General features: G+C 38.0%; 1 protein-coding gene across 4 annotated transcripts in view; it reads left to right on the top strand.

The window, feature by feature from the left end:
- DSP (desmoplakin) overlaps positions 1–20,307 on the top strand; it is a 53,667-nt gene that overhangs the window by 23,105 nt on the left and 10,255 nt on the right. For 3 of the 4 annotated variants that reach the window (XM_018560346.1, XM_018560348.1, XM_018560349.1), the window contains exons 3-21: positions 97–245; positions 327–507; positions 2,592–2,720; positions 4,114–4,164; positions 4,326–4,487; positions 4,699–4,803; positions 6,194–6,289; positions 7,949–8,074; positions 8,528–8,680; positions 10,565–10,719; positions 11,887–12,013; positions 12,167–12,407; positions 13,135–13,373; positions 15,325–15,491; positions 17,493–17,631; positions 18,045–18,238; positions 18,917–19,079; positions 19,243–19,326; positions 19,738–19,845. In XM_018560346.1, the coding sequence (XP_018415848.1) occupies positions 97–245; positions 327–507; positions 2,592–2,720; positions 4,114–4,164; positions 4,326–4,487; positions 4,699–4,803; positions 6,194–6,289; positions 7,949–8,074; positions 8,528–8,680; positions 10,565–10,719; positions 11,887–12,013; positions 12,167–12,407; positions 13,135–13,373; positions 15,325–15,491; positions 17,493–17,631; positions 18,045–18,238; positions 18,917–19,079; positions 19,243–19,326; positions 19,738–19,845 (2,769 nt within the window). The remainder of the gene's footprint in view (positions 1–96; positions 246–326; positions 508–2,591; positions 2,721–4,113; positions 4,165–4,325; positions 4,488–4,698; positions 4,804–6,193; positions 6,290–7,948; positions 8,075–8,527; positions 8,681–10,564; positions 10,720–11,886; positions 12,014–12,166; positions 12,408–13,134; positions 13,374–15,324; positions 15,492–17,492; positions 17,632–18,044; positions 18,239–18,916; positions 19,080–19,242; positions 19,327–19,737; positions 19,846–20,307) is intronic. The other variant, XM_018560347.1, reaches the window with a different exon arrangement.

The raw sequence follows: 20,307 nt of genomic DNA on the forward strand, positions 1-20,307 counted from the left end.
TCTATACAATATATCTATCTATAAAATATGTATCTGCCAGGAGTTTAGTTGTAAATATATTTGATGTTATGATTTTTTCCCCCCTTTATTTTGCAGGAAATGCAATATTCAGATGGCGGTACATTGATTCGTAATAGGGATCTGGATGATAGTCTCGGGGGTGCCCAAGAGCAAATGGAGATGGTGGAGGGATTGATCAAGGAAATGCGCCTAATGGGACAACCTTGTGAAAACTATCATAGAAGGTAACAATAAAGTTAAAGTTTCTGCACCAAATCTAGAGTGAACATTTCACAAACACACAGTAACATAATGTGTTTTTTTAGGTTGCTTCAGCTTTACGATCAAATGCGTGCCATTGATAAAGCGATGCAGGCTCCACGCATGCGCAAGGGGTCGAAGGGTGGTGGTGGTGGTGGTGGATTTTCCTCTCAGAGTGGCTCGGGATGGGATGAATACACAAAGCGTACAACTACTGAAACATTGAACCAAATCCGACAGCAAAGGGTAGGTACAAAAACGATCACCAACTAGAAATAGCCTTTATGCCTATACGTTTTAAAAATACTGTAGATAGAACAGGTGCCCTTTAGATCATGGAGGACCAGTAAACCACTTTAAGGGTGTTGTATTTTCATACAGACAATCAGTGTTTGTGTCTACTGTTCACGGTTCAAGTTCACACTCAGGTTGTATAATTGCTTACTACTTTGGGATAGCAAATTTCCAGAGTTGTAGTATTGCAATAATGACCACTAGTTTTAAGAAACTTGGCAGTGAGCCAGAACATACGACTTCAGTCTAGTTTGTCTGCATTCATTATGAAATCTCTAAGTCCTATGTGACTATGTATGTGCTGAATGGTTTCCCTTGTTGGAAAGACACCACAATCCCTGCAGGTATGGGTGTGCCGCTTTACAGCATGTTGCTTCAGTGCAGCAATTACTGCTCTGAATTATACATTAATCACATCCCCACCCATCCTTTTATTTCCAGTGCTTCTAGAATTACTTACTACACACTTTATAAATAAAGTATTTATTTTCCAAAACTCACAGGTCTTTATAATATACTGGGGGAAAAAAACCCTTTCCTTTTACTAAACATGTATTTGCTACTTCCATGTATGCTATATCCTCAGAACTAATGTGTTCAGGTTACCGGTGCTGTCTGCAAAGCATGTATGCCCCTTGTATTATGCCATGCACAGAAGTAGTGTTTCTACACTTAGAATAATCTATTATCACTGCTCTTTACTATTTTACTGCTGGAAAAATGAAATATAATTATACATAATCAATACCTTTTTTAAGTTATTTTAAATAAATGTTTTGCCCCTATGTGTTCTAGTAATTTAAGAACCTCAAAAGATGTAAAACCCAACTCCAGCCAAATATTTTTTTTTCTTTTTCAATGGGTTTTATTAAATTTAGTCAAGATATGATGTATGACATATTCATATATAATGTACGGAGTGTATTTTATAATGATAAAAAGGTTTTCGATGGGAAATTCGCATTGATGATTTCCTTGTGAATCGTATCTGCTATGTTTACAATTCTGTATGAATAGTGAACATTCTTAAGTCGAGGACAGATTCAGGATGCATTTCTGGGGAGACTTGCCCTGCAATCTCGAGAAATGACAAAGTAAATAGTTAAACAAGTAGGCACTTTTATCTTACAATAGGTTGACCTGTGTAAGAAAGTAGATCAGTGAGTACACCCTTATCCAAAATCCTTGAATTTTTTTGCATGTCCACCATATATGGACCACATTCCCTTCTGACAAACACCCCCTGAAACATCTTGGAAAGGCCTGGGGAGTAAATTTAGCAAATCTTGCGGGCACAAAGTACCACCTGTACATGGTTTTGTAATTCGCCTTTACTAGTTGGGTATTTTGTAGAGATTTTAGACAGATTAGCAACCATCTCATGGTAATCTTGTAGGTCATGATCTACATATCTACATTAAGACCAGATTCCCACTGACACACTGTGTGTGTATGTGTGTGTATGTATGTATGCATGCATGTATGTATGTATGTATATATATATATATATATAAATATATTGTATTATTGGTATATGGATTTTATTTTACTCTGTGTGTATCTATGTATGTATGTGTGTGTGTGTGTGTGTGTGTCTGTGTGTGTGTGTGTGTATATATATATATATATATATATATATATATATATATATACATATATATATATATATATATATATAAAATCTCCATCCCTCCATTTTGTAACAGTTTTGTTTGTGCCGGTCAAAATAGCACCCTTTTTGGCTGGTCATGTGACTGCCATTGAAACAACATCTCCACCTAGAGTACACAAGCACATAGAGACATGCTGAAGGAACAGGGGGTACCCTTGGAGCTACAGAAGAGCATGGGGTACACATGGACATACACAGGAGCACAGGGGTACATTTGGAGATATGGAGGAGCACAGGGTTAAACTTGGGGCTATGCATATACATGATACATAGTGACATGATTACAAAAGTTTGTAGTGCGCATTGGCAATCGTCTGTAAACACTGTGAATAAAATCCATTTGAACTCCTGTTTGTATTTGTAGCGTCAAATGGAGAGTGTTGATTGGGGATTCGATGCCACTTCTGTGGAACTGCAAATCACTAACCACAGAAAGTTCCACAATGCAATCGCTGACTACCGCTGGGAACTCGACAAAATTAAAGCCGATCTGGTAATCGCCCATTTATATTCTATACATGTGCAGTAACTAAAGTGTAAAACTATAATCAGCATGTTTGGTTTATTAGAAATTATATGAGAATATCCTATAAAATGCTGAAATTAAATATCTCAAAAGTCAATAAAAAATGAATGTTTGCTGCTGTATCTTTTTGTATGATCATAATGGCTGAATTTACTATGCAGGATAGCAAAATGTGTGTCTAGTGCTACAATAAAATGTTTTTTATTCTATTTTTTAAAGTTTATGGTTTATAATTTAATGATGTTAGTGTGTGCTTTACTTCTAGAGCTCTATCCATTTTTTGTTAATTTCATGCCCCAATAGCCTCTGAAATGTGTGCCCTATTATCATACTTATCTTGCCCCCAAAGCTGCACAGGTCCATTCTTCCTCAATCATTCACTTCTGCCTTCCCACTTCATGGCTGGATGACAAGCAGCATTATTCATCCTCTTGGCTGTGGCCATTATATACATGCTCCTAATGACTACAGACAGTGCATCATCACACTTCCCATTTGCCCCTGGACATGACCACTAACGTCTCTTCTGCAGCCCACTGCATCAATTTTGAAACATTAAATGCAATGAAAATGTAGTTCTCTAGACAGCATTGAATGTCTATACATAAGGATCTAGAGGCATGGTTCAAGACCACCCAGATAGATGTTGCATATATAGTTGTGTAATTGATAAGGTTGAAAAAAAGGACATATGTCCATCTAATTCAACCTTTTGTATGCATTCCTTCCTGACCCCATATTTGTGATCGGAAAATTCCTAGATGTAAAAGTCTTTTGAATTCATCAACGCTCTGTGATAATACCACTTCCTGTGCTAAAGCAGGGGAGAAAAAAGAAGCAGTGGTCACATGACTGCTACTTTGAGCAAGTTTTTCAGGTATTGGGGCAATAAACAATGAGTAGGGAGGTGTGTAAGGATGGTAGGGGTAGAAGGCTTGGGCTGTTGTAATAATCATGAAGCTAGGCTTTAACTTACTACCTAGCATACAAAATAGAGAACAAGGTGTTCGGCAAGAACCCATTTAGGCCATAGAACTGTGGGGAACTTAATTACACATTCATGGCATATTTGTCCATTGTGCCTGTGGTGGCATTGACTAAGGATACTGTTATACACTGGTTTTTAGGTAGCCTACAAAGGCCTCAACAGTGTGATGATTCTCATGCACAGTCTGTGATACAGCTGTGTGTGTATGTATGTATTTGTGTGTATATATACAGTATATATAATATATTTAAGTTTTGATTTAAGAATATGTACATCCAGTTTATTTAACATGCAGTCCATGATATTTAATGTTGATGTTTATGCTCAACTACCAACAAACTAATTTTTGCCACTTTGCCTTTCCCGCAACAGAGAGAAAAGGGGGCAATTTACCAGTTAGAAGAGGAGTATGATGGATTGCTGGTAAGACCTGTAATAGCATTGCTCTGAATCTGTTCTTTGTTATGGTTTATGATTTAATGTTTTTTTTGCTCAAAAATTTAATGTTACATTTGATCTGACCACCATTATCACTGATGGTGACATTATTTCCCTAGTGTAATGCATTTATTTCATACATATAGAAAGCTTCCTTTGAAAAAATGGATCAGTTGCGTCAGCTGCAGAACATCATTCAGGCCACATCTAAAGAGATCATGTGGATCAATGACCGAGAGGAAGAAGAGCTGGTCTATGATTGGAGTGACAAGAATAAAGACATCCCCAAAAAACAGGAAGCCTTTTCTGTAAGTTACCTGCATATAACAATGTATGGGAACCATTGGTAACCTTTTTCAAAAAAATAAATGTGTGTCACGTTATAATGATAGATACCATAATTGTGTCTTAGTGTTAGAAAGAATAATAAAAAATAATCTTCCAAACAAAAATGCAAAAGTATCTAAGTCATCTTAGTCATGCCATATATGAAATTAATTTTTACTTGTCGCTTTCCAGAAACTAATGAGCCAGTTGGAAGTAAAAGAAAAGGATCTGAATAAGGTGAAACTAGACAGTGACCAGCTGATTCTCAACCAGCACCCAGCAGCTGACAAGATTGAGGTAATTTCTAAATGTTTTTACACTTTGTACGTCTATCTATATATTATTCCTGGGACAATGCTCAGTTTCTAATAAAAAGAATAATGAATCTTTGATTGTCTTATTACTATTGCTATCTACCCTGAGCAACCCTGAAGAGGTGGAGATCTACATGAACATGGGAGAGGTCAAAGATCACCAGGGTGCAGCACAGTTAAGGAGATACACTAGGAAGGCCCCAATAAACATTTAGAAAGGTTTGGGGAAAAAAATTGAGGCCAAGTTCTGGCCTGGATGGCTGGTTTGAAATCTTGCCTGGCTGTCTGGGCTGAAGTCTGACCTGGTTGGCTGGTTTGAGTTCAGAGATGAGTAGTATGCAGAGTGCAAGGGTCATGAGTAAGTAATGCAGAATTCAGAGGTCAGTAGTATATAATGCATAATGCAGGGGTTAGGAGTAAGTAATGCAGAGTACCTGAGCCAGTAGTAAGCAATGCAGAGTGCAAAGACCAGGAGTGACACAGAGTGCAGGGGTCATGAGCAATGCAGGAGTAAGTCAGGGAGAGTGAAGGGGTCAGGAGTAAGTAATGCAGAGTTCCAGGGGTCAGGAGTAAGTAATGCAGAGTTCCAGAGGTCAGGAGTAAGTAATGCAGCGTTTCAGGGGTCAGGAGTAAGTAATGCAGAGTTCCACAGCACAAGTTCCCCCTTCCTTCATTCACTTACCAGACGTAAGTTGCAGATTGTCTCACTGACTGAAAACAATCCTTGAACAGAGTTCACTTTCCCTACTGTGTCCTTGCTGTGCTTCCACATTCCCACCAGCTGAACTAGATCACTGTACTTAAGTCACTACCATCTAGCAGATGCTATAGGTACTGCAGGAGGTGGCACTGGTGGGGTTTTGTGTGCAGAAAGAGCTGCCCAGTGGGATTGAGCAGCCAGAGGGAGGGTGTGCTGTCTGAGAGGTGAAGTGCAGGGTCAGAAGCTGGTAGCTGACATGACGGGATCGCAATCGACCCGTCAGATGACTGTGAAGGACAGGTAGATTGCGATCGACCAGTTGCCAACCCCCGCCTTACAGAATAAGATCTGGATCCCAATTTAATCGAGAGAGAGAAAAATAATACATGATACATTTTATAAAATTGCTGTATACATAAGCATGATTTATTTGAATGAACACATTTGAATAAATTAAAATATCTGCAATTGTAGGCTTGTGTCACCATTTTACTACAGTCTGTGATTTGCTGTGTTGGACACAAGCTCCTCCAGTGATGAATGACAAATTCCCACTTCCCACCCGGTTCCCTTCAGTGGTCCATCCCTGGAGGTCTGGTTTGCTTTGTCCCCTCCTTTCTTCTCAATGCTGATTACTGCAAAACAGTCTTTGACAAAGGCTTTTCTATTCCAGGCTTACATGGATACATTGCAGACCCAGTGGAGCTGGATTCTTCAAATTACCAAATGTATAGATGTCCATTTGAAAGAAAATTCGGCATACTTCCAAGTAAGTTATTGTTTACAGGCTTTACACTTTTCCATTACAGAGTCATTTTCCTCATTAGATGTGTTCTGTTTTTATAATATTATGATGTCACTACTCTTGTATTTTTAGTTGACTTTACCAATCTGACTTATGTTTAGTTGATTTGCCTTTTTTCTGCTTTGAACTAAACAAAACATAAGACAAAAAGCTGCCATGATGTATAAACTTATTTCCAGGTTTAATATAAACTTGATCATGCCAAGGTTGTGTTAAATAAAGCCAGTAGATTATACTTATTCTTAGAGTGGTGTTCTCTTTCCCTCACTACAACAGCCTTGCGGGGTGAACAGCACCTCATGAAGGGAAGAGAAGGGGCTAAAACCCTACCATTGAAATCAGTGCCAGAATTCAGTTATGGGTGTCTTATTATAGTGTCTTTACTATAATCACATTGTAGCACCAAATACAAAATAAATAAGTGCATAACAGATATGTTAAAAAGAAAACATTGGTCTGTTGGCAGCTGGCATTAGCCTCATGTGTGAGTATACCAGCTCAGGAGCTTGCACCTGGGTTGGTATCGAGGTACTGGTTGACGTTAAAGGGTAATATTAGTGCAGATGTGTTGATCCAGAGAATTATAATGGCGTGTATGAGTGCAGGGGCGTGGGATGCTAAGGGAGGCGTGTGCATCCGGAAAAAGAATGGATACACAGAACAGTACCACCTGGTAGATCATTTTTACAGAAATATGCAGTGCCACTATTATTACAGACACCACAAAGTATATTTCTCCAAGCACTTTAGTGCTGTGACAGGAAGCTGTTAAGCAAGCTCAAGCCAAGTTAGATGCAGGCCATCTGGTTGTAAAATGTGTCTTATGACTGCTTAGTCTGTGATCTATGATGTAAAGAGCAGGCATCCCTACAATTTAATAATATTGTGCATATTCACTAATAAAACACTCCAGAGTAGTCACATTTTGACATAATTAAACAGCTTCTCAGATGACCTGAGCTCTCTCAGAGTCTGAGGTAATGCATTCCTTAGGAAGTAATGTTAGCCAGCACTAGTCTTCTCTTTTAATAGGAAGAGAACATTAACATAATTCAATTTGGGCAAACAAGTCTCCCAATACCTCCAAATAATGGTAACTATCTGAAGATCTAAGAGCCATGTTGAATAGTAACTAAAGGATTCTGTTTTACGCTTTAGCTAAGCACAATTCAAGAAAAGATATGGAGAACAGTGAGGCTTAGGTGTAACTAAATAATCCAATGACCAGTAGGATCATGGACCACCTAGGTACAGTCTTTTGCCATCACTGGTAAAAGGTGTATATATTCCTAAAATAGGAATGAAATGTATATTGCTTCTGTGGTATATATTTCTATTTTAGGAATTCAAATATTTCCAGATTTACAGATGGCAGGAATCTTATAAAATATATAGAGACTGACAAAAGGCAACTACCAGAGGATAGCCCAGCCTACCTGATGAAGTGAACGGTTGGCCAACAACATGAAACCAAAAAATGAAAGTGGTAGTGTGAGCAATGTCTGGTTTGCATGGCAAATAGCACTGTGGCTTGTTTTTAAATTATGTTGATATATTACTAGATGAAATGACATGTCTGTTCTTACTCCTAAATTATTTCTATTATTAATTATTTCTATACAGTTTTTTGATGAGGCACAGAGCACAGAAAGCTACTTGACAAATCTTCAGGATACAATCAGAAAGAAGTACCCATGTGACAAAAGTATGCCATTGCAGCGTGTCTTGGAAATGATTAAAGATCTTGAGGTATTTGAAGATTACCATAAATTGCAAACCAAGAAAAGTGTATTTTTCTTAATTTTTATGATTGTTTCTTACCCTGAATATACCAGGAAAAGAAAAACCCTATGAGAAATAACATGTTAAACAATTTCTTTGGCTTTTTAACAATATATTTTGATTAGCAGGAGTTACAGTAAAAGTGAAAGAAAAGCCAAATTAAGGGATTAGGATTATGTTCTATCTCTTGCGGGTGAAAGAACAAATAGTAAAAACCTGTGTATGACCCTCTGTTGCCAGTTAATCAAAGGAATATGAAAAAGTATATCCGAAATTGTGTAGTAGGGGAAGAAGTATATACCATGCCTAGCATTGAGCTCTCCGTTGTGTAATTGGTGTTGCTATTCTTGCACGTTGGATGGGATTTAATCAGACTTTAAATCTTGATTTTTTTTTTTCCCCTCTTTATTTATACTTTAGAAAGAACGGGATAAAATTAATGAGTATAAAAGGCAAGTTCAAAACCTCATCAATAAATCAAAGAAAATAATACAGCTAAAACCACGCAATCCAGACTACAAGAGAGACAAGCCAATTGTTTTAAAGGCACTTTGTGACTACAAGCAGGACCAGGTAATATAGCTTTTTACCTATTCTAAGCACTGTTTTTGGCACAGGTTAACGTGAACCTGATGAAGCTTGCATAATTTGATCTTTGTTTTTGTGGTTTTGTCTGCTTTCCATGTATATGGTGCATTTGTAACCACAAGAGGGGAGGTATACGGCACATTTTTAAAATATCTTTATTTAACAAGAATTTACAGAAAAATATCACTGGCACAGTAAACAAAGATTGTTGAGTTACATAGGTGATCGAAAGCAATAGCACTGTTACAGGAAGATCAAGCAAATACTCTGTGATAAAGTTGGTTATAACAGATGCAAATAAATCGAATAGAGTTGTATTTTACATATCTCAAAGATAGCGTATAGTAGTACAGATAGGAGTAGTGACTGAATCCCAGAAAGTAAAAGGAAGTCTATTGGGTCCGTAAGTAGCCGTCACCGTGTGGTTCGAGGTTAGCCTAAATAGATTCATCCGTAGGGGTGATTTAAAGGTGGTAAATAGGTGAAAAAAATAAATTTTGTTTTACATCAAGGGACATATTAAATAAAAGTCCAAGAATCAAACAGCTAAGCCCATTGCAGCCTGTCCGAATCTTTGTTGCATTCTGATTGGATTATATGGGTTAATTGACTTTGCTCTTATTGCTTCACTTGTACAGGTAAGTGTAAACCTTGCATAGTTTATAATTTAAATCTCACTGGTAAAGTGCATGGGCTGGATAGAGGGATTACGAACAAACACAGGATTTATTGTTCAGGATCCCTTATCTCTTTGCTTCTGTTTTGGAGCTTGTTGGGAGAGAGATCAGTCAGAGCCTAAATGATTTCTATGAATGAACCTTTGTAATTAACTTATACTGACTAGATGTCCCTGCCAAGACAGAGGAAGATAACGTGGGGTAGATAAGGCATAGATGCCTGTATACTTACACTTAGACTTTGTTCTGTGGTGAAAGAAAAAAAGTAATAAAAAGAAAATGTTTATATATATAGATCTATATATATATAATACACACACACACTATAATGTTTATGTTTTTCTAGCCAATATAACTATATGCTTTCTTGTCTTTCCTTGTGTAAACCTGACCATACACTGTTAGATATTTGTCATTCAGCCATCAGGCTAAATGGTGTAATAGATACCTCAATCCACACTAAAGGTGAACCTCCTGCTGTAGCTATTGTTTCCTGAGAGCCGTGGATGTGGCCCTGGTAGAATACCCAAAGAGTGACCGCAACTGTTGAGCTAAGAATTTTCCACCTGGCCCCTTTGATTTTCTGATCGAAGGATATTGGGCAGGAGGTTGCCAATAGGATCATACATGGAGTGAATTTCATGTGGATCATCTAGAACTGGATTAAATTAGCTCAGTGCATGGTCAGTTTAAGCTGTTTTAAGGAGCTGTCTGGTAGAGTTCAGACACTTTTGCAACCACTGCTAAGGAGAGGAGTTGCTGAGATTACATTGCTGAAACTGGACTGTCTTATCAGTTTGGCATTCTTTTAAGGCCAGACTGAATTAGCAAAATTTCAGAACACCAAAAACATAATAAAGAAAAATGTCTTACACATTTACTTAAATTTTTAGATTTTTGGATTTACCATGAAAAGAAGGTTTGCTTTGTGCTGTATTAAGCATTTTTCTTCATTTGCTTGAAATAATAAATCTGTATAAGGAGAGGACTTTATTTTATTAGGTTAATCACTTGTGGCATTTCAAACCTTTACAGCAGAATTCATGATGATGATATATAAAGCTAAGTTTTATTTAGAAAGAATATCTTTTTGTGTTGAATTTTTATATAGCATTTTATACATCGTTATATAGTAGGTGTTAGTGCATTCCTAAACAAAAAAAATAACCAGAACCTTACAACTTCCACACAGAAAGTAATACACAAGGGAGATGAATGCATTCTGAAGAACAACTCTCAACGCAGCAAGTGGAATGTGACAGGTCCTGGTGGGTTGGATATGGTAGTTCCTTCTGTCAGTTTGATTGTACCACCACCAAACCCTGAAGCTGTGGATTTGTCTTCCAAGTACGTTTTCAGTGAATTTGTTTGTGTTTATCGCTGTTACTCCTGTAAAGCAACCCTGTCGGGGGGCTAAAATACTAGATCAGCAATAACCTGAGAAAGAAGTATGTTTAGGCTGCATTTACACCAAATGCGTTGGGGCTGTGCTGGACGTTCCTTTCCAAGGCAATTTGCCTTGTTTCAGATTGGCTCAGTTCAGACTGCGTTGTGGTCTTGTGCGCTGAAGAAAGTACAACATGCAGTACTTGTGATCAGTGCAGCAGGGTACCTTTGCAGTACAACCACCACGTGCCACATTGTGCTCTTGGACCTAATGAAATGTCACTTGTGACTTTTAAATAAAGTTCCAACAAAAAAAGGTAAACTGTGTGATATGCCATCGGCAGGCATCAATAAGATGGTTGTGCATGCACCACATGAGAGTGGTAACTCTGCTCTGAATTTAGGAGCAGTGCAGCATTGCTGCCACACTATTACAGGACGCTTCAATAGTTGGACTTCACTGGCAGTATCAATACGTAGTTGTGGGACTTTGCATGGGGACAAAGAGAAAACTGCAGGTGCACTTATAATTGGTATGGCACATGTTTTTTAAAGGAACCAAAATTCTATTTTAAGAACCTTCTGAGTTTCTTTCATGCTGTTTGTGTAGAAGGGAATCTCTCAAACGCAGAAGGAAATTTAGACAGTTGTCAATTGAACAAGTATCCCCAACTGTCAGAGAAATAGTAATGTTGCTTCCTCACAACCAGGGCAGCATTCTTCATTTTCTGAGTATGTGGAGCTGGCTTTTCGTGGTAGAATGCATGCTTACAGTTCCCCAACTCTGGCTCCGTACACTGAGAACCGATGTGCATGCAGAGTAGGGTGACAGTTTGTCCTAGTCCTTTGGTTGGTGATGGGTGTATTGGCCTAAAGTTCAAAAACTCTCTTTTAACCTCTCTGCCTCCTCGTTTGGCAATGCATGTGGGGTAGGAGGAGGCTCTTAGAAGTCAGGAGGTAAAAATACAGTCCTACTAAGTACTTTTCAGCACATGCTAAAATGTAACATGATCAAATCGATGTGTACTATTCTCAATAAAACAGGGAAGTAACATTTTCTAAACCAGACGCCATTTATTACATATTCAATTTAATATCTGTATTTTCTAAACTCCATTTTTTTTCTAGAATTGAGCAGTTCTATGAAGCAATTCTAGCTCTTTGGAGCCAGCTTTATATCAACATGAAGAGTTTGGTGTCCTGGCATTACTGTATGATTGACATTGAGAAAATTAGAGCCATGACACTTGCTAAGGTATTTCCTTTTGTCCTTTTTTTTTTTTTTTTTTTTAATATACTGGATTCTAGTGTATGCACATATATATATGATGGGAGCTTGGATTTTAATAGCCCCTAGGTGATGAGCTTTACATTTCATGGTAATTAAATGCATGATTTCATGTTACAGCTGAAGACTATGCGCCAAGAAGACTACCAGAAAGTGGTTTCAGATCTGGAGTTGCATTACCAAGACTTCATGAGGAACAGCCAGGGTTCAAACATGTTTGGCGATGACGAGAAGAGGAAAATGCAAAGTCATTTCTCCGAAGCACAGAATCATTATCAGAAATTGGTGGTTCAGCTCCCTTCGTACCAGACCCGAGAAACTACTACAGTTATAACGAAAAAACCACCACCACCTTCCACTAGTATGTAGTTATGGATAATATGTACTTTACATGTACTGTAATCTGCTTAAGGACTTTTGTACATGTGTGAATCTCTACAGATGCACATTAATGCTTAGTGTCCCTCACAGCTGTAGGCGCATGTCATTATATGCGCAAAGCCTGAAATGGGTCCTGTAATGTAAACAAGATCTGTTAAGGCATTCACAATTCTGAACACAACTGATATGTGCTGTGTATTGAAGCGTGTCAGCTGTGCATTACAGTCTGCATGACTGTGGGGGTAAATGCAACGCAATATGCACTAATATGCTGATCATGTATAGACACACATCCAGTTATGTGTATTTAGATCCCTTTAAGAATCTACTCTTATCACTTTCTGTTCATAGCTGTATCCAAGCATGTTTAAAGGGGTGGTGGACAGTCTCTATTTATTTGTTTGTTATATCAGTATGCATATCCGCTCTCAAGAAATATACAGTACCTATTTTATCAGCAATTTGGCAATGTATTTCAAACTGACAACATGCACGTCTTTAAACTGGGTAACTAGTGAATTTAGTAATCAAAAAAAAAAATTAAAAGATTGGAAATACATTTCAACGTTCAGAAATCTGCTGAATATCTACATAATTGTTTTTTTCTTTAGCTTTTTACAGTTATATGCTCGTGTTGGGCAGCCCACAAATATTTGTAACAAATTTGTATTTTCATATTAAAATATTGGTTTTTTTTTAATTCTAAGGTGAAAGAGTAGAATATGTCACCCAGACCCAAAGTTCAAATGTGAAAAGCAGCAGCAGCAGCAGTAGTAGTATTGGAATAGACCAGGAGAGGCTGAAGCAGGAAAATCAGTTGTTACTGGAACTTCAAAGGATCCGCCAGCAAATGGAGATCTATGAGACTCGAATACTACAGAGAAATATCTATAACGTTGACCAGGATACGCTCAGGGAGTTGTCCAGCAGAATAGATGGTCTGGAGGTACCTCTATACCAACCTTACATTGTTGTTGTTTTTTTGTTTTAATTTTTTTGTTATTTTGTATTTCCAAAAGTCATTTGCTTGGAACTGTTTTAATGATGGTGTTGCCATATAGGTTCAAAGGATCTTTATAGAAATAAGTAGAGGTGCACCGAAATGAAAATTTCAAAACAGAAATACAAAGTCAGGCCAAAACCGAAAATGTTTTTTATTTTAACTTTTTTCATTTTTTTTTGCAAACTTTTAAATTTTTTTAATATTTATTTTATTTATTCATTTTTTATTAAATATTTTTTACTTTTAGGGACTTCGGGGAAATATTAGGGGTCTACACAGACCCCTGATATTTCACATTTAAAATAGAAAAAGAGATTGTGGACGCAAAGTCCTCTATCTCTTTTCCTGCAGCCCCTGTTATCAATGAACAGGAATCCTCTGAGTGTTCCTGTTCATTCATAACATGAGAACAGAGTATGTTTACTATAACCACGATTTTGAATGAACAGGAGGTTATGTAGATCACTTCCCATTCATTCATAATTGAGGATATAGTAAACATACTCTGTCCTCAATTATTTACAAACACTCAGCGATCACTGACTGTTTGTTTGTACTCGCTCTCCTTCCTGACAGCTGTCACAGGAGGCTGAGTGAGCGGAGCTCAGCCTCCTGTGACAGCACTGGCTGTCTCAGCCCACACACCACTCTGCCGATCTGTGACAGGAGGCTGAGCCGCGTGGGAGGAGAGACGCCGGCCGCGAACAGCGCTCTGCTCCTGCAGCGCTCGCAGGCCGGGGACAGTTTCTCTCCTCCCCGCTATGACACAGAGCAGAGCCCAGCAGGGAGGAGAGTAAGCAGGGATGCACCGCTGTATCGGCCAGAAAATGACACTTTCAGCATTATGCCAAAAGTGCAGTTTTCGGACGATATGTTTCGGCGGCCGATATATCGGTTCATCCCTAGAAATAAGTTAATAATTCATTGGTCTAGCTAGTTTCAGACACATAAAGGGCTGCCCTCATGTCTTGCCAGTTTCAGACAGATAGGCGGGAGCCTGCTGAGAAATCGACATTTCTGGGAGTGATGATCTTCTGGTTCCTGCTATAGGAAACCGTAATTACCTGAGGGTCAGTGGGTGCAACCACTCTCACAGTGGGAGACAAAAAGATCAAGACTGTCAGATGTGTTGGTTTTTGATAACACTTTAATGGGCAATTCCTCTTCAGTGGTGTGGGAACTGAGAGGCGTGCATTTAGTCTTCTCCTACAGGAAACAGGGTTGGTGTAATAAATTGGACAACTCATTTAATTTTGCCTGTACACATTGGTTTATGAAAGTAAACATGTGACTGCTCTTTCAAAACTGACCATAATGGGGGTTCAGATATGGCTAGTTGCTAGGATAAGGACCTTGTGCTATGACATTTCATTGCAGAGAATCTCATCCTATGATTAAAAAAGCCATACTTAAGTCTTTGGAAGCATTTTCAAGTAAAAGCTTGATTGTTGTTTGCAGTTTTTGGCTTTGGCTATGGCTTTGTGGAACTTTTTCATAATTTGGTTTAGGGTATCTAAATGACAATTCTAATAGAAAACTGGTTTCCTCAGTTTTGAAAACCACACCTGCTGTTCTTTATTGCCTATGCAGCTATATACCACTATATTATTTGTAATAGTGAAGGTGATGTAATCCATCTGGCTTTACAGTGTGGCAATGAAATATAAACCATAAAAGTGATTAAATGGAATCACAAAAATGTTGGCAGTTACAGTTCACATGTCCATGTTCTATGTGTGTATTTACATGTTCAGCCTGAACATACCATACAAATATAATTGGAGGTGTGTTTATTTAATTTATATAGTAAGTTCATGGAAGTGATGTGTTCCAAGAATAGTAAACGTTCTTTGCTTTTGTTTAACAGAAAGTAATCTCTGATTCTTTTTAACAGACCCTGAGAGGAGAGGGACAAGGCTTATCAACTCAAATTAGCAGAATTAAAGAAATGATTTTGAATTTAAAGGACTCCGATAAGTCTTCATATATGCAGTCTGAGCTGGCTGTGCTCATAAAGAAAATGGAAAATATTAATGGCTTTTCAAAAGATCACTCAGACAGGTATGATGGATAGATATTGGTACAAACATTTACCACCTGTATACATATACACTCCAATAAATATATAGAGTTGCAGGAAAAGTCTTACAGAACTGTCAGTGAATTCTTCATTAATGGCTTATAATATGGGATTTCATTGTTTTCTTTGTCATACTAATAAAGGCACTGTTACCTAAACACACACAATATTTTAAACTGACATATATTTAAGAATTATGGTAATTCATGAAAGAGCATGTTAACCTCTAGGCCATCTTGAAAAACAGGTGAATGTAGTTAGCAATTCCAGTTCACAATTCCGGTTTTCTGCTATTCACAATGACATTTCTTTAAAGTGCAATGTGGCCTGATGAAACGAGATTTCAAAGGGCCAGAGAAGAAGTGGTGTTGATGCTTATGAGACTAAAAGAGGGTTACAGAAGGATTTCCAAACCTAGGGCTTGCATGAATCTACAGTCAGACAAATAGCCTTTCTACAAGAATCATTTAAAGGGCAAACTGTATCATCATCACTCTGGTGTCATAGAAAGTCCTTTTTCTACATTGTATATGTTACCATTCAGATGCTATTTAATGTTGCATAGTGCAAGGCTTAAAATTTCAAGTCTAGACCTACTAGCCAGGCAAAAACCTTACTCTCCACCAGTTGTCCCACCAAACCTTGCCCAGGTCCGCCTCCAACCCCGCCCCCTCAAAGCTTATGAAATTACATTTTTCTTTAGAATAAAGAGTCCAAAATATATAAAACAGCAATCATAACATAGCTTTAATACATAAAATACACTCCCCCCTTATTAAAAATAAGGGGTGCTGGCATCCTGGCCAATCAGCATCAAGGCGGCCAAACCGCATGAAGCCAGCTTCCCGGGAACTCAAGAAGCTGGGCGGTGGGTAATGACACGCTACCAGAAGTACCAGTGTTGGTACTCAACATCAGCGAGTACCAAAATAAATATCAGTACTCACATGCGATACAGAAAAAACGCTATTGGTGCATACCTAGCAGAAAGACTGGTCTAGTATACGCCCCATCCTGTAGTTGATTGCAGTCAGCCTTTAGTAGGTGGGGCCTGCTGGGCCCCTCCCACAGGTCAGCACTGATACGGTACCCAATGTTGCGGCTTGGTCAATACATTGCAGGCATGAGGTGCATTTGGGGTGCCATTCAAATGAATGGAAACACACCTGCCGTGTTGTAACACATGGTGGGTGCATTGCACGGTGCCGTCCGTTAATCAGTGCGGCCCTCAACAGCCATCCCAGTTTCCCAGGTAGAACCCCAAGAAAATTAATTGCCCACCCCTAAATTAGATTTACATCCCTTGTGAAAGTTAAAAGCTGACAGCTGCAGAAAAGCAACGGCAGTTCTATGAGTACTGCAGAGCACCATGACAGCCACAGACTAGCAACTTCACAATAAAGAAAATAAAAGACATTTCATTCCTTAACTGGTTACCCATATCTTTAACTATCAGAAGCACTGGGCTGTCCAAAGAAACAAGGTTCCCCCCCTTATTAACCCCTGCCCCACATAAAATAATACACTCACCCCTTATTAACCCCCCCACACACAAAGAATAATATCCCCCCACCCTTATTAACCCCCCACACAAAATTATAATACACTCAACCCCTTCCCCGAGCCCCCTCACCTGTTCACGTATTTGCAGGGAGGAGGCTGTGAGCAGGATCGATCCCTGGTTTATCTGTGAGTGATTAGTGAGGTTTGCAGCAGCCCTCATTATCACACCCAGATAGCCAGGCATCGATGCTGCTCACAGACCATTCTTTCCTGCGAGTTCTGCTTAGACAAATGAACGTTTTTAGATATTTTCTATAACATAGCAAATATTCACTTTTTGAGTTTTTAGATCCAATTTAAAACAAACAAAACTGTTGAATAGTTTATTGGTATCACAGTAGTCATGTGATATTATTAAAACTCTAAGAATAAATTATATATTGCTTTCCAATGACTTGATATGTTATTTGCCTTTCAAGACTCCAGGCCCTGACAAATTTGCTTCAGAGCATTCTTCAGTTGGAAGATATCATCAAACTTTATGAAGCCAGATTGACTGAGGAAGAAACGATTTCCCTCGACCCAGCAAAACTTGAAGCATACAGAAATACCTTGAAAGTAAGAACAGATTAGAATTTTTTTTTTAAATGGTAAAAGTACCGTAACTCAAATTGGTCATCTAGATTACCGTTATGATGGTCATGGTAGATGCTTGATATTTCAGAAGTATAACCTGAAATTAATGACCAAGTATGTGTTTACTTGGTGATGAATCACCAAAAACTTCATTTTGAGGTATGGTGTAAAGCTGTATTAAAACTGCATCTGTTAATGGTAATACCAGTTTTTGCTCAAGCACATAATGCAAAAAGACAACATAAAATCAGCTTCACATATGTTTACTGGCATAAAATAAACTGCAACTACTGTTCTAGTGTACTGTTTTGCTTGTTCTAATGATTTATTTTTTCATCTCAATTATGAGAACTTTTAATTGACATATGACATTGACATGCATATTTAATGTTTAGAAAATGAAGGCTGAGCTTGACCAGAAAAAGTCACAACTAAAGGGGTTGGATTCAGATTTGAATACGGCTCTACAAATCAATAACCGTGCTTGCCAGACCTATCCTCATTGTGAAGTGGACATCTCTAAATTCTCCAACAAGGCCAATCAACTGACAGAGCGCTGGCAGAGAATAGAGAAAGAAATTGATGACAGGTAATTTACTGTGGTTTAGATTTACGTTTGGAAGTACTCAATAATAGTGATTTATTTAACAAGCAAAGGGTGATATGCAAAGTACAGTTACTTGGCAGTAACTAAAGATTGTTCTGACCGATGAATAGTAAAATTTGATTTATTTGGGCTGTTGCCTTTTTAAACCTCATGTTTGTTGCATTAGGTGGTCATTCATGCCACAGCACATGCATCAGCATGTACATAATTTGCAATGCTTTTGCCATGCACTGCAGTGCAGCATCGGAACCCTGTGCACAAAAGTTTTACATGTCCTATTTTTATCAATCCACACAGTGAATTGTGAACTGCAGTCAAAAGGCTAAATGAGCCCTCTGTGTTAATGAGCCCTCTGTGGAAAATCATTTCAACAAAACTGTATCTACACATATTCTTTACTAGACCCAATTATTGAGCACACATGGAAAGTACACACAATACCATTTTTCTATGCAAGCAAAGAAATGGCTGTACTTAATGTCTCCATCATAGTCTTTGGTTTTTCCTGCTGTTTTACTGTAGATCTTTCTCTAAATTGAAAAATATAGTCTGTCATGAAAACAAAATGAAATCAAGCTACAATTGATGCCAACAACGTAAAAATAAAACCTTTTGCTTATATTGTTGCTATGTGGTTAAAATAGATTTGTTTTCTTTCAGGTCATGGGAACTAGAAAAACAAGGAAAACAGCTAAGAAATTATAAAGATATGCACCAGTCCTTAAGCAGGTGGATTGGCGATACCAAGCATAAGCAAGATGTCCTTGAGTCTAGCAAGCTCACAGATGGCAGCTCTGTTGCAAGATACATAAATGAGCAAAAGGTTTGTACTGCAGCAATACAACCATAGCACAGGGTGATCCACAACTCCTTGAATGTACCATATTCCATTTACTTCCTTTTTCTAATATAAAGTAAGAGCTCAATGTGATATGATTGTTCAATGAAAACATCTACTCAAATACATTACTGTTTTCATGTTTCAGAATTTGAATATCGAAATACAAGGCAAGAGAGATAATCTAGAAGAAGTTGTAAAGACTGCAGATCAGTGTGCATCGGGCATCAAGGTAACATACGGTCCAAAGCACATGTATTTTGTAGCACATTTGTTATATGTTTACCCCAGAAAACAGGAACCGATGTTCAACAATATAATCATACTGCACAGTTGTTAGACATATGGGCATCAAACTAAGGTCCTTTTTTTTACTTTGTTAGATAGTACAGTGATTACTCTGTCCCAAAGAATCTGTTTTTTTTTTGGTTCACTACTGCCCACGTGAATATATTTAATTTGAGCTTGTATATTAAATCTAACTAGCATATTGACTGTACTGAGTTGGGCTTATATAAGAGAATGTTACTTGAATTAGACTTTCACTTTGCTTTCCCACCTATTCTTCGGGAGGCAGAATGTATTACAATATGAAAGTAAATACCCTTTTGAATGTGTTTGCTTAATTTTGTTTTCATCTCAGGATTATGAGCTACAACTGGCCTCCTACAGCTCTGGACTAGAAACACTACTTAACATCCCGATAAAGAGGACCATGGTTCAATCTCCATCTACAATCATTATGCAAGAAGTAAGTGCATCAGCTGATATTGTCTATTTCAAACATTGCTTTCTATGCCTGGTAAAGCAGTATCTTTAAATGACCATAGAATATGAAAAATTTAGTTTTAAAGCTTGGGCAGAAATAAAAATGAGAAAAAAAAAATTAAAGCAGTAATTATAAAAGAACACAATATATACCTGTCCTGCTGCCTGTCCCATAGATCTTTGCTCTCCACTGCTGCCAAAGAATCTTCTGCATCCAACACTCTTCTCGGCCTGCCAGATGCCAGGTTCTCCGCTGTGTGTTGTGGTTCATTCCATTAGTCCTTAAAAAAGAACTATGGGGTAAACCTTTTTTTCCCATAGTTCTCTTTAAAGTCATGGGAGGACATATACTAACGGGACCCAAAACTCAGTATATAGTGGGCTATTACCCGCTTTATGCTGAGAGCACCGCAGCTGGGACAGATCCTGACAATACTGTCAAGAT

The sequence above is a fragment of the Nanorana parkeri genome, unplaced genomic scaffold (genome assembly GCF_000935625.1).
Source record: "Nanorana parkeri isolate BGI_ZX_2015 unplaced genomic scaffold, ASM93562v1 scaffold451, whole genome shotgun sequence".
Taxonomy (NCBI): domain Eukaryota; kingdom Metazoa; phylum Chordata; class Amphibia; order Anura; family Dicroglossidae; genus Nanorana; species Nanorana parkeri.